Source organism: Sipha flava, unplaced genomic scaffold, assembly GCF_003268045.1.
Source record: "Sipha flava isolate LNK unplaced genomic scaffold, YSA_version1 36_pilon_pilon, whole genome shotgun sequence".
NCBI lineage: Eukaryota > Metazoa > Arthropoda > Insecta > Hemiptera > Aphididae > Sipha > Sipha flava.
Window position 1 is genome coordinate 4,296,943 of NW_020273076.1, and position 18,362 is coordinate 4,315,304.

At 27.4% G+C, this 18,362-nt stretch overlaps 2 protein-coding genes across 2 annotated transcripts; both read left to right on the forward strand.

Moving 5' to 3' along the window:
* The first annotated feature begins 4,293 nt into the window (after positions 1 to 4,293).
* On the forward strand, positions 4,294 to 10,828 carry LOC112687910 (cuticle protein 76-like). Its single transcript, XM_025560897.1, has 2 exons — positions 4,294 to 4,402; positions 10,085 to 10,828. The coding sequence occupies exons 1-2, from the start codon at positions 4,388 to 4,390 to the stop codon at positions 10,727 to 10,729; spliced, it is 660 nt and encodes a 219-aa protein (XP_025416682.1). The 5' UTR covers positions 4,294 to 4,387; the 3' UTR covers positions 10,730 to 10,828.
* A 6,065-nt stretch (positions 10,829 to 16,893) lies between these two features.
* LOC112687891 (galactosylceramide sulfotransferase-like) lies at positions 16,894 to 18,341 on the forward strand. Its single transcript, XM_025560870.1, has 2 exons — positions 16,894 to 17,056; positions 17,287 to 18,341. Exons 1-2 carry the CDS (start codon positions 16,953 to 16,955, stop codon positions 18,308 to 18,310), a joined length of 1,128 nt encoding a protein of 375 aa, XP_025416655.1. The 5' UTR covers positions 16,894 to 16,952; the 3' UTR covers positions 18,311 to 18,341.
* Positions 18,342 to 18,362: the final 21 nt, after the last annotated feature.

Genomic DNA, 18,362 nt, shown 5'->3' on the forward strand with positions numbered 1-18,362 from the left:
AAAGAAAAAGACGAAAAGATTCACGCACAATCATTGAAGTTATAAATCGATTAAATTGTTTATGGAGGTACCATTGCAATCATAGACCTATTATTTGATGGACGGTGCTTAGAGAGAGAAACCCATTTCAACATTGAGTGAGAGAGTTAGACGAATACCCAGGAATCATTAAAAACATAACTGACATAGTTTTCACCATAGATGTATAAAACAATATATATATTGTTGTATATATCTATAGTTTACATAGACCTATTACAGATAATAGGTCTATGATTTTAACACAGATATTTATATATGCGGATTCTAATCACGGTCTTAGAAGATAAGACTACTAAGACTGTTATTCTAATGAAAAATTTCAAGTATATGGATTAATAAACATTTTTATTATTTTTTTATCCATGATATTCCTGACCATATGCTAGTCTCCATCATTCAATATCTTATTTGTTTCAATTGACAAATGATGAGAAGATTTCGAGACGAGTGGAGGTTTAAGACCCAGGTGGCCGACTCCAAATGGTTGGGAGGAAGGCGAAGGAGAAGAAGAAAAAGAATAAGAAAGAGGAGATAAGAAAAACGATTGAATCAAAAAATTCTAAAAATACGAATTTGTAAATTTTAATTTTATATTTGTCATATTTATACTATATTTATATTTATATTAAATTTAATAACACACAAATGAAAAAATAAATCTTATCAAATAATAAGGTATCAAGAACTAACCCAAAGGAAAAATTTAGAAATTTATATGTTTGATGTATTTAAATTTAGTATATTACCTACAATACCATAGAACATAATATATCTTATGACAGTTGTTTTTCTATATACTGTAGCGCAATCTTCAACATATCATAATGACTAAATTTAAGCAATTTAATTAACGCTTTAATATACTAGTAGAGCGCGCTAAATAATACAGATATATATTTTATCCGTGTATTAATATTATAGCCTCTAATTTGGAGGTAACGTCTCCATCTACCTTTATATTTTTTTTTATCACTATTTTCTACTTAAATATTAAAACTATGGATCATTGGAATAAACAGAACTTAGTCTGTCGAAATGGATATGACTTTGGTTAAGTCATATTTTTCCTGGAAAATTAAAATCTTAATAATACAATTCAAATTAATGATTAACTTATAACTTTATTATCTTATATATATATATATTTAAATCAAAAAAATACATAATGAAGCAAAAAAAAGGAGTTCTTATAACTATTTTATTCTTAATAAGACATTATTACATTATTTTAGTTTAACAAATCTTTATTCTTTACCCTCCTAATTTTTACCTCGGTCTTTCACTAAACTACCTAATTTTTCTTTAAAATTAATTTTTATCATAACCCTTTCAGTCCCACAACTTTCACTACTATTATATTCATCATATCATGCTTAAACCATTTTAAACTAAACTCTATCTCTTACTTTTCTCATATAGTGCATTTTTACACCAATAATTGGTTTAAGTTACTTTAAGTTATTATTACAATCATAAATAAAAGTATACTTCATGGTTTTATAAATAAATTATAAAATAAGTTACAATGATACTAAAGGAATTTTCGTTTTTTGAAAATAATCGAATTATTCCTATATGTTCTCAAAATATTCCTTTACCTATATTATAATAATTCTATTCGATTTTGACTAAAAGATTGTTTTATTGTTTTTGAGAGATATATTGATGCAGTATATATGAATCTAAGACGATTTATTCGATCTCATGTGATCCGTGGGAACGTAGGGCCTAGAAAAGTCATCTTAATATGTGAGTTGAAGGATATGTGTTTTCTAATACCAACATACATATAACACAAACGTCAGTCGCCGTTATTTCATAACAATACCAAGCCATATTACATATATAATGTTGATACATATCCGTAATCTATACCCGTTAATGTGTTCTATCGATGATCTGGATTATTACTTATAAAATAGCCTTCAAATAACAATGGATTTTTTTGTAAAAGAAAACATCCATATATAAACATACATATATCTACAGCTATCTCTATTATTGTAATGAAACAACAGAAACAGTTTCTCAACATGTAGACCCGTGTATACGACCTTAACATCGATTTTTTTGATAAATATGTTAATTAATAAATGGATAAATGATAATTAATAGCATAAATAGTTAATACATTGTGTGTATAATTTTACAATAAGATATAAAATCTGTAGAAAAACAGAAAATTAGGATTAGATTAAAATAATAATCGGTGTAGCAAAATTTGTCTAAATAATCTCCGAAAACCATTATTTATAACCTGGTCCAGACCTACAAGGGAAGAGGTTTTAAGCCCAAGAATAATATTATTTTAATTATTAAAAGCATATATTTTATTTGTATTTGTATTTACATGTCATACAGACGAAAAAATGATTACATCTAAATAAATTCGTATTCAATTAAATTTGTAAAAAAATGTAAACATTTTCAAACTTTTCATTATAATAAAAATTACATAACTAATTGTTATTAGTTACTAGGTAAGAATATATTTTATAAGCTATTTTAAATTATGATATCCCATGAGAAGACAATACCATGGCTCCACGAAACGTCATTATTGAATAAAGGCGACACCTAATAACATTATCGAATTTATTGTAAAATGAAATAGTCTTCTAAATTAATACCTTACTGTAGTATATTTTTTATTAAATACGAACCTAAACTGTTTTTTATTTTCCCTAAAATGATAAGAAAAAGTATATGATCTAATTTATTCATATATTTATTTATATACGTTAAGATTGAAAGGCATTGAAATAGGAAAAGTGAAATTATCATACATTTGTTAATGTTAAGAAGATTATAAAACAATTTATGGATGATAATCGTTGAAGAGGATAAAGTAAAGGAAGTTATTTTCTCTAGTTTCTGTTTTTTACAAAACAAGACGTTCTATTAAGTATACCGATGGAACTATCATATGTTTCTTTGTCAAATAAAAAAAAATCTTGCGATCCAATGTTAAACTACTATGAGTTCACTAAATATAAAATCGACTTGCATCTGGTCAATATTACTTATTTTCTGTTTTCGAATTAAAGCGTCAAGGATCATTGTACTATACAGTGCAGTGTATTGTTTCAATGGACAGAGGTTCTGTACATAGTCTATTAACTAAAACTGTAAACAGTAAAGACCTAAAGCATCAACTTTTTGAAACAGAGTTACTTTGTTATGCGGTTTCAAAATATTCTCTCTAACTATTTTGTTTCCTTCTAATGTTGTTCATACTTTTAGTTACCTAGATATCATAAATATCTAGGCTGATTATTGAATATTTATGTTGAATGTTTTTTCGTTGGCTAAAGTAAACTTTGTACACCATTATTTTGTATGATAGCCACTATTGTATATGTATTAACCATACAACTCTTTAATATTTCTTGTTTACTACTGTTTAGTCAATAAGAAATATATTATAATCTTCTAAGTTAATTTTATTTTTATATAGCAACTAGCGAAGTATGTCATATTTGTATTTATTTTTCAAGTCACGTTTTTTATATAGTACATTTATTGTTTTGTTACGTAAAACACGTGAACACGCGTTATTAAATAAATCAGTTTCAATACTATAATGAGTAGTGATTATTGTACATGTACTGCCAATAATATACTTAGTTTACAAAAAGTATAAAATATTATCTTAAACACATATTTTAGGGTAAGGTTTTATTAAGTTATGCAACTTTTTGTTGTATATTTTAAGTATTATAGATAATAATTTAATAAAAATTATATACAAAATGTTAGATTTGAATTTTAACTTTATGTCTAATAAAATATACTGGGAAGTACATTCTGTACTATAACAATATTTACGTAACAGTGCCCTGGGTAGAATTTTATTTTCCAAAGATATACCTATTAACTTATATTTTCAACAAACTAATTTCAACATTTTTCTTTTTAAATTCGAGAAATAAGTTATATAAAATGCATATTGTATTATATATTTATTCTCTCGTACACTTATATTATTAAACTTATAGTCACAAGCCCCTTAAGGTCATTTTAGGAGATAATTCACAATGTTTTTACACAATTGGTTTACGCTAATAACAACTCACAATAACATTATTTTATCACAATGAAACATATTAGCCTGAAAGCAATTTTTGTGTGGAAGGATTGGATACTAAAACAACCTCGTTTCCGGGGTAACATTCTGATCCCCGCCAATGGTTGCATATGAAACGAAAGTCGATGAATAAGTACATATATAAGGCGTAATACGCTATGCACAAATTTATTAATATTATAATTTATCAACCACCACCAACAACAGAACAACACTGAATTTTGCAGCAACGTTGAATAAGTTTCATTCACAATCGAAATGATATCTTTTAAGGTAAGTTAAATATAATAATACTACTACTGTATACTGACATATTAATATACATTTAATTATAAATAGTTTAAATTTGAAATCCTGGTGGGAGTTTAGTCATAATAATAACAATCAAATAATTTTAGTTTTTAAATCTTTATTATAATTAAGTATTGAATATATTTAACATAAAATTACACACTATTTTTTCAAACAAAACAAAATTAATTAATTTATGCTTTATTTGTAAATTCTCTATATTATGTGAACCAACAAAAAACTTAAAAATTACATTTACTATTGAATTTAAAAATAAAAAATGTGCGGTATTCAACTAACTATAAATGGACATCGGCATCCAACAATTTTGCAAAACTAAAATTTATAAAATAAAACCTACAAAAACAAAAAAAAAATAGTAATTTTTTATTTATACTAAAACTGTGATTTTAGAAAATTGAAAGTAAAATATGAAATTCTTATCCACTGGGAGTGAGGTAGAAATGTAACTGAACGGTTTGAAGTTTAACGGTACACTAATAAACAAACAATTTTAGTTTTATACAATTTAAATTTACCTAATATTTAGTAGGTACGACTATATGGTAAACTTTGTACATAGAAATTCACATATTAACTTTAGCCGTTAGTAACTCTAAATTTGAGATTTTTGATAAATAAAATAAAACTCTATCTTAATAATTGCAGATGATATAATTAAATATGAGAATTAATGTGTCCCAGTTGTGCATATTTTCAGATAGTTTCCCAAAATATCACATAAAACTAAAAAATTTTTAATTTGTAATTTTGAAATGAATTACATCAGAGATGCGAAGACAGTTGCATATTATATTATAATGACTCAAAAAGTAATTATTATTACTTCTATTACTTCAATAGTATTAAAATTTGTTTACAGAGTCGGCATTTTGGTGGGACGGAGTGCATAACCTCTCACCTATTAATGACTTATTTATATAGTTGGTAATAATCAACAAATCAAGTAATATTAGCGTTGTAGAATTTTGTTTTAAAAAGTAATCGGCAAATTTATGCATATATAATCTCCTTTCCCATTAATATTTGCTAACACTGTGTGTTTATCAATTTATAAATTTTATATTTAGGAATATTAGAATCACTTCAAATTTGGTTTTTTAAAATCGGGATTAATAAGAATCGATATAAAGATGAAAGAAATGGCAGTTAATATAATTTTCATAAATAAGACAGGTGGTTTTGAATTAAATGTTTTGTTTTTTTTTAATTTTATAATATTTATATATATATATATAATCGGTGCTCTAGGACGCAATATGAATATGGGATATTAGAAGTAGAAATATTTAGCACAATTTTCTAAATTGGCTTGATCAAGGATTGTCATCAAATTGTAGATTTTGAGTATTGTGTTTATTATATTATATAACTAATTATTAGACATAAGTAGGGAACGGATTTATATGTAATAAAAATACATAAATATGTACATATGTATGTAAGTATAATTTATAAAATATGTACTAAAACCATCCAAATATGTAGGAAAAAAATTTAAAAAAAAAAAAAAAATTATAATTATTAAATTATCAAAATAATTTGCTGCATTGAATAATTACAATATATTTTAAATTATCAAATATTAAATGTCGCCTATTAGATCTGAAAATATTTTTAAAACGGCTAAATGATCGTTCCACATCAACCTACATCGGTTGATTTAAGCATATTTGAAGGGCATAATATTAGAAGGCGATAATTCCAAATTTTTAGAAGGGTGTCTGCCACTAATTATGTCATTAATTGATTTAAAATCAATATGGGCTGAAATTTTTTCCTGTAAAAACATGAATTTTCTTTTTTACTACTTCTTCTATTGGTCCGTTTACGAGTTTTCATTTTGCAATCGTTGATTCGAAATTGCATACTTTCATTCAAGGACATATTTTTGTTTCTAATTTTTTAATTGTATGTGCAATAAAACTAAAATTCATTAAAATGAAAATTAAATTTGTTTTCAATGTTTCATTTTGCATAATATTTTGAGCTTTTCTAATAGCGATAAAAGTTCTGGATCTAAATTTGAAATAATTTTTTGTATTTTTGTACGAAGAAGACGTATGAATGATGAAATAATAAAATATGTTTAAAAATATTTACAAATTAGTGAAATATGTAAAAATATGTAATTATACCAAAATATGTAAAAATATGTAAAATAAAAGTAGCATCATATTAATAGGAATGATTTAAATCATGAACATTTCTTATCAAATTTTAAATATCTCGTTTTAATAAAAATATGTATTTACATATAAATCCGTTCCCTAGACATAAGTATTTGAGCATACCTCCGTCTTCAAGACTAGTAGTATTTTGGCTTTAACGTAGCGAGCCTAACAAGTACGTCGTCAAAGGGGAGCCTTAGGGGGCTGGCCCCCTTGATTTTGATTTTTAAATATTATGGTGTTTAGTTGTCCCAAACCGGCTAAATTCTGAATGTATATTTCATATGGGCGATTGTAAACTCCGCTAGAATATCAGTTAAGATAAAAGGATAATAAAAGGTCTAATGTAAACTCCACCAGTTTTTTTTTCTTACCTGTAATGAGTATATGTAAACTCCTCCAGTTTTTTTTTTGTTTACCTGCTCAGTGTTCACATTGCCACGTGCCTTCTCACATTAAATACGTTGACATCTATTGGGATGATGTACATCGAAATCGATAAAATTATTGTCATGGTTCGATTCATTTTAAGGTGGATTTATATCCACATTGATTCATTTATTAATAATTATATCTTCATATTATCTGAAATTAGTATTTCCAATGTTGATATCGGCAGTAGGTAAGGTATACATAAAGTATACTTTGACGAACATAATCATTCGTAGCCTGCGTGTTTCCGTGTATATTTTATATTGAACGAAATATGTCACAACAATAATAATATAAAATTAATTACTGGTCATCGAGGCAATTTATTAGTTTTATTTAACAACTACAAATATAACCAAAATATAAAATACACGTCTGATGAAATAAAATGGAGATATGATATTATATAATATTATAATAATAATATTCATTTATTATTACTTATTACGTATTACTTTTAATAATATATCATATTAATTTTATACTACTACTCGATTTTCTTCACTGGCGGAGTTTACATGAACCCAATTTTACCTGTTTTATTTTTTTGGCGGAGTTTACATTAAAAAAAGGTACTTGTGGTGGAGTTTACATGCGCCCTTTCCATATAATTAACGATCGTATAACAAAAATTAAATTCTGAGATTCTATTTTATAAATATTCGTCATTTGACAATTTGACAATAGTACGTGTATTAATAGATTGAAAACTAGAAATTCCAAATACGGATATCGAACGCACATTTAATAAACACAATTACAGAAAGAGGCCTAAAAATGTTGGCCCCCCTATAGAAATATGTCTGGTTACGTGCCTGAAGCCTAAGTTAGACGATGATCGAGTATTTCATCGTCCAAAAAACGTCGTAAAAAACCAGTATTAAGTAACATGTTTTCTGATAGTATAAGTACCTACTAGAAATGTATATGTACAAGAGAACCATACAGTAAAAGTCACTTCAATACATCCGTCTCTCTTTCCCTAAGCCTACGCCCAAGCCACATGATTACCTAACTATTGATCCAACAATACTTCACCTCCTCCTGATTCAGAGATAAAGAAAATAATGCCTAGTGTCCTTAATTCATTAAAACAGTCAATAAATCCATTTAACCATAAACTTATCAATGTAATTACAAATGTTCTAGAAAAAATATATTAAAAAACGAAACTTTTAAAAATAAATCCTTCTAAATTGTATTATTTAACGCTAATGGTCTAAAATTCATATAAACAAATTGCAAGTCCAGAGGCGTCAATTGGGGTCAAACTATGGTAAATGCCCCACTCTAAAAAATTTTAAAAAGTCGGTAATTCTGTGTCCGATGATTAAATGCTAAAATCGGTAAATAGTAAATTTTTATTTACTATTTTTTACTCAGAAATCAGATAATATTATCTTTTAAATACACGTTCATGGTTTATTAAGAGTTGGGAGCCAGTCCTCCTCGGTTTACGACAATCATTATTATGCGAACCTTATAAACTTTATTTTAGGTATATTATATATTTCTATATATGTGCCTTTATAAAAATAGTTTTCGGGATATCGATATCATAAAAATTGAGCTCATAATCTATAAAAAACCATTAAAATCGTTTCTATTTACCTCAAACTACGGTACATTGTATTTGAGTTGCAATTTTATGTTTTTATAAATAAGTTCTTTAAAGTATTAAATATACAAATAATGAAATTATAAGTATTTATTTAATTAGATTTATATTATTATTCCATTAAACCTGTTGATAGGTAACTTATAGCCTATTGAATAAATAAATAAATTAATGTTTTACTATCTTTAATGTTATTATTTAATTGGGTAAATTTAAACAACTTTATTTATCATTGTGATACATTATTCATTACTAATTCCTACTTGTTTTGTTCCGAAAAAATATTTTATTGATAGTCTATGGTCTATAAATATTAAATATTTAAATATGTATGTATATAGGTAACCATAATTTTTTAAATAATATGAAGTCGGCAAATTTAGTCAGTTGCCCCACCCTTTCAAAAGTTGAAATGACGCCCTTGTGCAAGTCACTCTAACAAACGTAATGACATTGTACTCAAAACACATTTTATAAAATACTCATAAATACATACCTAATAAACTAATTAAAACAGAAGAATTAAAATAGAAATATTGTTTTTTTTTATTAAATCCTCAATAATATTTTGTAAGTTCTTCCAAATTTCTGCCAAGATTTTCTACAATCTTGCATTTTTTTAATAAAATTAAATAATATTCTAGTTACAATTGCAACAATTAATTTTCTTCCAAGAAATAATCTTATTAACTCAAATTATCTAAATTATTTTATTACCTTTAGTAAAAATTTTATTATTGGAAGTGATTAGGTAGGTAGGTATAATATAAATCATCCGAGTTAAAATTTGCCACACAAATAATCATTGTGGCATTATTCTTTATAACACAACAAGCATAAAAATCAATATAAAGTACTTGTTCCTTCAAGTTAGTCTTACTAGCCAACTTCTCGTCGTAAGAATTCGAATATTCTTGATATTTTTGTTATAAAAATATCCTAATAATTTATATTATGTAATAACAACCTTTTAGACGTGAACTATAATCATTCATTAGTTATATATATATATATATAAGTATCCACTAACTCATGTAGGACCACCCAGAATATTTTAATGCTATTATAAATTAATGAATATTTCACGACTTAATAAATCGGGAAATCAAATTAAATATCAAACTAAAGTCCAATGACGACATTAATAGTGCTGTTTATGAATCTCAATGATATCATCCAATCAGCGTCACGGTCGACGTACGAATAAAAATGAAATGGTTTAACATTAAAATACCACCGCAAGCAGTACTGTTTTCGAGTTATAAATTGCAGAAAAAATTTGTAGTTAATGCGATAGTAATTTTATCCAAATTTGTAAACGGGGAAACACGTATCACATTATTCTAGTTCTTGTTTAATCCTTATTAAACAAACGTAACACCACGATTGTTGATGATAATTATTGATAATGTTGTCCTCAAGTTCTTGCTATGCACTGTGGTCCTGATTATGGCAGCAGTGACCGTAACCATTGGAGCCGACGACACAGCTGCCGCCGCAGACATCACAGCGGCAGAACCATCGGTGTACTCTCCGGCCTATCTACCACCGAAACACAACCCGTATGATGGCGCCGTGACCAGCACTTCGACCAATATCATTCGAACGCCGGGCAACTTCGGGCAAGTGGCCGCGTTCCACAAGACGGTCGAGACGCCGTTCTCGTTAGCACACAAGGCCGACGTGCGTTTCACCAACGACGTGGTACAACCGTATCAGCCCTCGGGCCCTTACCCGTACGCCGCGAGCCCTTATCCGTACGCCGTTGGCCCCTATCCGTACGGTGCGGGCCCTTATCCGTACGCCACTGGTCCAGCGAACGCGGCCAGTCCATACCCGTACACGACAAGTGACCCGTATAAAGCGTACGGCTACGGCCTGTCCGCCGCTCCGGTCGCAGTACCTTACGGGTACAACCCGATCGCCGTGCCGCAGGCCACAGGGCCCTACGGATACGGCTCGACTGCCGGCGCACCAGTGACTTCGCACGCAGTCGTGACGCCACACTCCGTCGCTCATACCAGTTTTTCTGGACCATACGGATCCCACTACTCGTACAAACGATAACCGTGTATAGCACCTGTACGTACATATGTAAACATTAATTTAGTTATTTGTTATTTACATTGAATTTATATATAATACAAAAATTATTGGAAAAAAGTAGTTAATTAATTTTGAATACCATACGGCCTACTTGATTAATAAAATGGCAATTAATGGTCAGCTGAATGTTAGATGGACATAATCCGAGATCAAAAACGACGTTTTTTTGATAAAATAAAAATGAAAGAAAAACTACCACTATTAGTATGTGTTTTCTCAATGCTAATTAAATAACAATTGAGTTCAATTTCATGAAAAATTAAAACCCCTATGTGCCTACATCACAGACATTATTCTCTTCGAACAGAGTAATAATTTTGATTTAAGCCCATGACAGACATGTTTGCGTTTAACAGCTTTTAATTGTACCTTAGTAAATTATAGTTTGCCCATGAAAATGAAGTGCTGTTCTCAGTGGCGACTCGTGCTATGGTGCACAGGAGCACGCGAACCACCTAAAAAAATTATATAAAAAAGTTATTAGATTCCTATACTAAATTATAATCGGTTATTATGTACGTAGTCTGTGATTAATAAAAATGTTTGTTAATAAAAAGAAAAGTTTTCCCAGCTTTTCGTGTGGGGAAGTGTGTCTCTGGCAACTAAATAATTAACACGTTCGTTGTGCTCCGGAAGGCCGTACAAAAGTTAGCTAAATACGTAGGCTAAAATACGTAAATATTGTCGTTTGATATTAAATTCTTTAAAAACTGAAACCGTTACACGACACACAAGACAAACAGCTTTCCATTAATTTCAATGAAAAAGTAATTTATAGACCATTGAAAATTCGACAATCATCAATATATTTGCGTTTTTTTTCTGTCTGACATTTTCATATGCACACTTTACAATTAAATATCGATATCATCCGTGTACTTAAAATAACGTACTAATCAAACTAATGTGTACCTTAATTCATAACTAGGGTCCGGATTTGTATGCACTTAAAAACCTTAAAATAGTATGCATTTATGCATCAAAAAACCTTTAAATATGCACTAGATATGCTCTTATTTTTTTTAAAAAATATGCAAAAATATGCTCTTACCCAAAATATATGCATTTATAATTTTTTTTTTAATTTTTTCTTTATATATTAATAAATAATAATTAATACAACATAATCAAACAAACTTATTTTTTTTATTACCGGCACTGCAACATCAACTTACAACATTAATTAAAGACAAAAAATGTTTAAAAATTACATTAAATTAATAAAGTGCACTTTAGTTAAAAATAATAATAAAAAAAATGTATTTAATTTTTTTATACCAATGAAGACAATTTATATATATAAAAAAAACAATTTAAACAAATAAAAACATTTTAATTACCTAATAGATATAAATCGATATTTACTTTTTATAAAAAGAGTTAACAATAATATACTCTTCCATATGTTCAGGTGTCATATTTATTCTTCTATCACTTAATATATGTTTATATAGACTGAAGGATCTTTCCACATCTACTGACGTCAACGATGCATATTTCATATTTGCCACAGAGCAAGGATTGAAATTTTCTGGAATCTGTATTTCATTGTTACCTGATATAACTAGTCCGATTTGTTCTAGTACTTGAAATCCTTTATTTTTTTGATATAACTGAGATATTTTATTTTTTATGATAGAACCTTTGTCACCTTGTATATTTGATAGTTCGGAAATTATAATTTTCGTAATCTCTAACGATTGTAGTAATGTCAATTTAGTATCTTCTAAATTTGTGATTGCCCGAATAAGTCCAGAAAAGTTAATTTTTATAAATGTTAAATCATTTTTCACTGTAGTCAAATTGAACATTTTTTTACAATTGCTGAAGAATCATTATCTAGTTTTTCTATTATACTTTTAATACCTTCATAGTTATTTGCATTAAATATAACTGCCTCTATCCATGTCCCCCATCTTGTAATAACTGGTTCCGGGGGCAATGGTAAACCAGGTAGCATTCTTTATATAGTTGAATACGAGAAGGTGACTTTAAAAAAAGATTTTTTTACATTGTTAATTAATTTATTTACATCGGGGAATAACTCTCTTACCTTTTCTGCTACTCTGTTTAACATATGTGCTACGCATGTTACATGGATGATATTTGAGTAAAACACTTTTAATGCATCTCCAGTTTTAACCATATATGGCGCTGCATCTGATAAAAACAATCTTAGGTTTTCGTCATTTCCCCCAGCGGGCCATAATATTTTTAAACTATCGTTAATAAAACGAGATACGGTAGAGTGATTTGTTTTTGGCAGTTCTTTACATGCTAATAGATAGGGTTGACTTGGTGTATCACATTCTAAAACGCCAACTAATAAATTTGCTATATAACGGCCGTTTGTATCAGTTGTTTCGTCAACAGCAATCCAAATATCTGAATTTCCAATAATTTCTCGGATTGCATTTATAACATTATTGTAACATGGACCAAGATAATTTTTTCTAAGTGTACTTTCATCGGGAATATGCTTACCTGTGTACTTTTCCAAAAAAATTCTTGAATTCGGGAATTTGAAGTTTATTCCATGGTATATTAGCGACTATCAAAGCTGAACAAAGATCCTCGTTAAAAATGTTACCAGATTTAGGTTTTGCGTCCAATACAAATAATTGTTTTTTGTTATCATTTGCTTTACGATTTAAAGCACTTTTATGCAAAGCAGTATCAACGTGTTGTTTTATTTGAAATTTTTTGGTGCAAACGATTTTTTTGTCACACAATTGACAAAACACTACAGAACCGTCCGTAGTAAAAATTGTGTGGTCTGTTTTATTATACAATGCAATCCATTGTTTTATTAAAATTTGAATATTACTACGACTTTTCGGCATTTTAAAATTTACGAGTGTAAAAAAAATTATTAAAGAAATTTGTTTATATACGGAATGCGGATTACGAAATTATATTTATAGGCGATTACCGACTGGCGACTACAGCACGACGCGCGACGATTAAATACCAACTAAATGTAAAACAACAAGAGCCACGATGCAGCGTGTTTATCCAATATAAGACTTAAAATCACGATAATAATAATAATAATCATGCTAAAAATATAATTGTATGAAGGAAATTTATATATAACTAGTCTTCATTGTTGTCGATCGATGTGTTTCGATAAGCAAGATATGGTTTTAATACAAATTAAATATTTCCCCACAATACTTCATAAACTCATAAATCTAGTTTCTATAGTGAAATATAAATAAAATAACTATTATGTACCAAAATATGCTTTATTATGCCGAATTCTTCAAATATGCTCTCAACCTTAAAATATGCATTTATATGCAAAATAAACTTTTTTCTATAGATTCTCTGCTACACAAATCGTTCACATTTCTTACTCCCGTTGAACTGCATACACTTATTACAAATATGTAAATGCATAAAAATCCGGACCCTATTCATAACCTTTTCTATAGACAATAAATGATAAGAAAACCAGTTCAATATATAAGATTATTTTTGTACTTTTATACTTAGTGGCCCGCTTGAAGATAATTGTTTACCAAAGTGGCCCATCAAAGGAAAAAAGTTGGACGTCACTGTATTACATCATCATAATACTGTGGAAAATCGGTTTTATAAAATTTGTAAATGTTATTAGTGATTTGAGAGAAAAGAGAAAGAACAATTATTAAACATCCCTTGGTGTTTCATAACATCAATATAATTTGTAATTTTTTTAAGTCATGAACTCAGAGCACACATACATTAAAACAAAATATTCTTAAGGTGGGTAAAAAACCGTGATGCATTCCTAAGATTCGTTAAAATATAATGTTCGGTTATATATACGTCAGAAGAGTCAGAAAACTATCATAATATTGATACTTCGTCTAGATCTTCATAATTACTTAATGTTATTATTAAAAGTGATGTAATTTGCTTAAACATAGCTGGTGATTCATTTTCTCCGACTTTCTCCCTTTGCTGGGATTTACAAAGAGTAAATTGTGATTTTTTTGAAACAGCTAAACATACTGAAAATATATTTAAAATTGTAATAAAAAACCGATAATATGCAAACGAAGAATTTTCAATTTTATTTAATAAATCTAAAAACATATTAAAATCAGTTAATTAACGATCAAGGATTCCGAAGAATATTTTCGAATTTAAATTTATACAACTCCTACGACTTTTTACAAAAAGTGAATAAATGATTATTAACAAGTCTGCAAAAAATTATTCCTAAATTGTGTCAGTAAAAAATATAAAGGTATTAAACTTTGTGTTAATTTTTATTTCCAATCTAAACTCAATAGTTTTTGAAGCAGAATTTTTACTTTGGCAAACAAAGTAGACCAAGATTTTCGAAAAAGATAAGCCATCAAATATTTTTAATGCGTTGTCTTAGTGCAATCTAAAATGTTTTCCTAATTAAATGTTAATCGAAACTATCCGTATCAACATCAATACCTAAAAGGACGTTTTCTACTTTAGAACGTCGCGAAACTTTTTAAGAAACAGAATCAGGTAAGAAAGAATAGTACGACCAGTCCTAATGAGTGTGCATAGAAGTATTGAAATTGACGCTAAAAAAGTTATTAAAAGATTTTCAAATACTTCAAGGAAAATTGAATTAGTATATTAATATTATAGTAGGTATGCTACAGTGGCGGTCAAATGATTTTGTCATGGGGGGGGGGATGTAGCTGATTTTTTAACAAACACTATATATAAAAATCTTTATTTTTAAACATGGAAATTATATTATATTAATGATATTTATATTATTAAATCTATTTTTCTGGTTTTTTTGCCAATTCGTCCAGTACTTCGTCTACAGTTATATTGACAACCACATAATGAACAACCATAGTGATTAAACCATTGAGACGACCCTAAAATAATATAATTACACATTTCATATAATAATATAATATATTATTTTAAGCATTAAGTACTAAATTTAAATTTCATACATTCTTATAATTTAACTATAAAGAAAATGAAAAAAATCTAAAAAGTTTGTTTCAATTAATATTTTAGTGTTTTATGTTTAAACTGTTAATTTTATTCGAGCCTAGAGACTGTATAATAACTAATAAGTACAGTATATTTATTTTTTTAAATAGAAAATAGATGACCTATATTATATTATGTATAATATGGATGAATAATAAATACCTATTTAAAAAAAAGTCATGGAGGGATCTATCCCCCTCATCCCCCCCCCCGTTTTACCGCCACGGGTATGCTATATATTTTTAAATATACATATATATATATTTAAATTGTGTACTAAATTATAGTCAATTATATATATTTTACGAAATCGGAGCTATATTTTATCGAGCTGATAACGGTTTATTTGTCTTTTATCTCATATAATTAACTATTATTTATTAATTATTATTACCTATATAATGTTTTAACTATCAAATTATATCATGTACAAAACGGTTTTAATGACATCGATTCTGTAATTTTTAAGCAAACCACTATAAGTATTTAAAAAGTACGGTGTGTACCATAAAATTTTTAAAAACTTATTCATTTAGGTCACAAAAACAATTGCAAACTTACATTTAAATAAATGTTTTCAAAGATATAGACTCATGTTCTTATTGCAGAGTACCTACGTCCCAGAATACAGATATTTATTTCAAATATATAAAATAGTGTGCAGTACAAACAATTTAAGAATTTAGGTCTTGATGTTATCATTTCCATTGATCTGCTAATGATTATAAAACATTTTGAAAATGAGTATGATTTTATGAACATATATCTATAATTTATGACATGATAATAATACATATCAATATTTGAAATATGTATTCGAGTAGTTAAAAAGTACATTACAAGACTGGACTGGTCATTATAAAATTAATACTATAAAGCAGATAGCATGAGCGTATTAATATTTCGAAGAGCTACATTTCTTCGAGATGGTACATGTAATAGTAGATTGTTATTAGTTAAATATTATTATTCATTATACAATCCACGTGTATAAGACATTATTTTAATTTAAGATAACCCAGTCAAGATGTATTTAACAATTATGGCGTCAAATGTGATATAATATAGTCATAAACTAAACCACTTGAGAAATGCATAGTTTACATGATAGGTATGTATATATTAAATACAAAAAACAATATGTAATTCAGTAGTTATGTTACCACTCAACACAATTTTGTTTTGTTTAATGTAAAATATGCTGTTTATTAAGATAAAATATTGTGCCATTTATATTGTAACTTTAATGTTTCTATCATTTGTAATGTATTTTATATTTATACAGAATGAACCTAATTATAGGTAAGTACATACATTTTATTTCATAACAAATATTTGGACTTATTATACTCAATGATTAATTTTATAGTATGAAAAAAACGAAAATTTTTAACTGAAATCTAAGGAATAATATTTAAATTACCTACTAGAAAGAATGAATAAAAATATATTTTGAGTAGATGTATGATAGTAACTAAAAGTAAATTAAATATCAAATTAACTTATATCAGTTATGATTATACTGTTTACAGATCCATAGAACCAAAACGACCACTAACAATAGTTGAAGAAAAACAAAGAGTATTTTTTCTAAAAACTCATAAATGTGCTGGCACTACTATACAAAATATACTGATGCGATATGGCCATAAAGAAAATTTAGATTTTTTGTTGCCAAATAAAAATAATTATGTAGGAAATCCCGAACATTTTAATATTAGCATGGTAATTAATGTCACTGCAGATAATAAGTTTGACTTATTTGTACATCATACCAGGTATTCTCAAGATGTAAAATCTGTTATGAGATCTGGTACATTTTTTGTAACTATTTTACGTGAACCAACATCGTTGTTTCAGTCAATGTACTCGTTTTATCATTTTGAAAAAAAATATAAAAACAATTTAACCAAATTTATAAGCAACCTCTCAAATAATTCATCATTCAGAAAAAATGTACAACGTTATAGTAAAAAATTAGGAATAAATCAAATGAGTTGGGACTTAGGAATGGCTCCTGAAGATTTTGAAAGTACAAAAATGATAAATAAATTTATAGATATTATCGAAAATGATTTTGATTTTATAATGATATTTGAATATTTAGATGCATCTCTTGTTTTATTTGCTAATTTAATGCAATGGCCATTAGAGCGGGTAGCCTATTTGCCACTTAACACCAGTAATGATACACATAAACCAATAATAACAAATTATGATGTTATGCAATTAGAAAAAGTCAACATGGCTGATAATATGCTATACAAATGGTTCTTAGAAAAATTTAAAGAAAAGATATATAAATATGGAATAAAAAAATTAAAAATAGGAATTGGAAAATTAATGGCTATAAATCAAGAAATCAGAGAAAAATGTGTGAAATCGATTACAAATAAAGGTTATGCCAAAACCTTTTCATATGAATTAAAGGAAAATACTAATATTTGCCAATATATTACAATGAATGAATTGAAGTACACATCATATCTGAGGAATACACAATATGAGAGACATAGAAAATATAAAGCACTTGATAAATTAATGAATAATAATTAAATATTACAAAATATATTATTATACAAATTTAAAAACATTGTCATTATATGAA

Bases quoted from the DNA above. Each gene is read 5' to 3' on its own strand.
- LOC112687891 (XM_025560870.1), top strand. From the start codon at position 16,953: ATGCTGTTTATTAAGATAAAATATTGTGCCATTTATATTGTAACTTTA. The intron at 17,057-17,286 runs GTAAGTACATAC...TACTGTTTACAG, and splicing joins CAGAATGAACCTAATTATAG to ATCCATAGAACCAAAACGAC.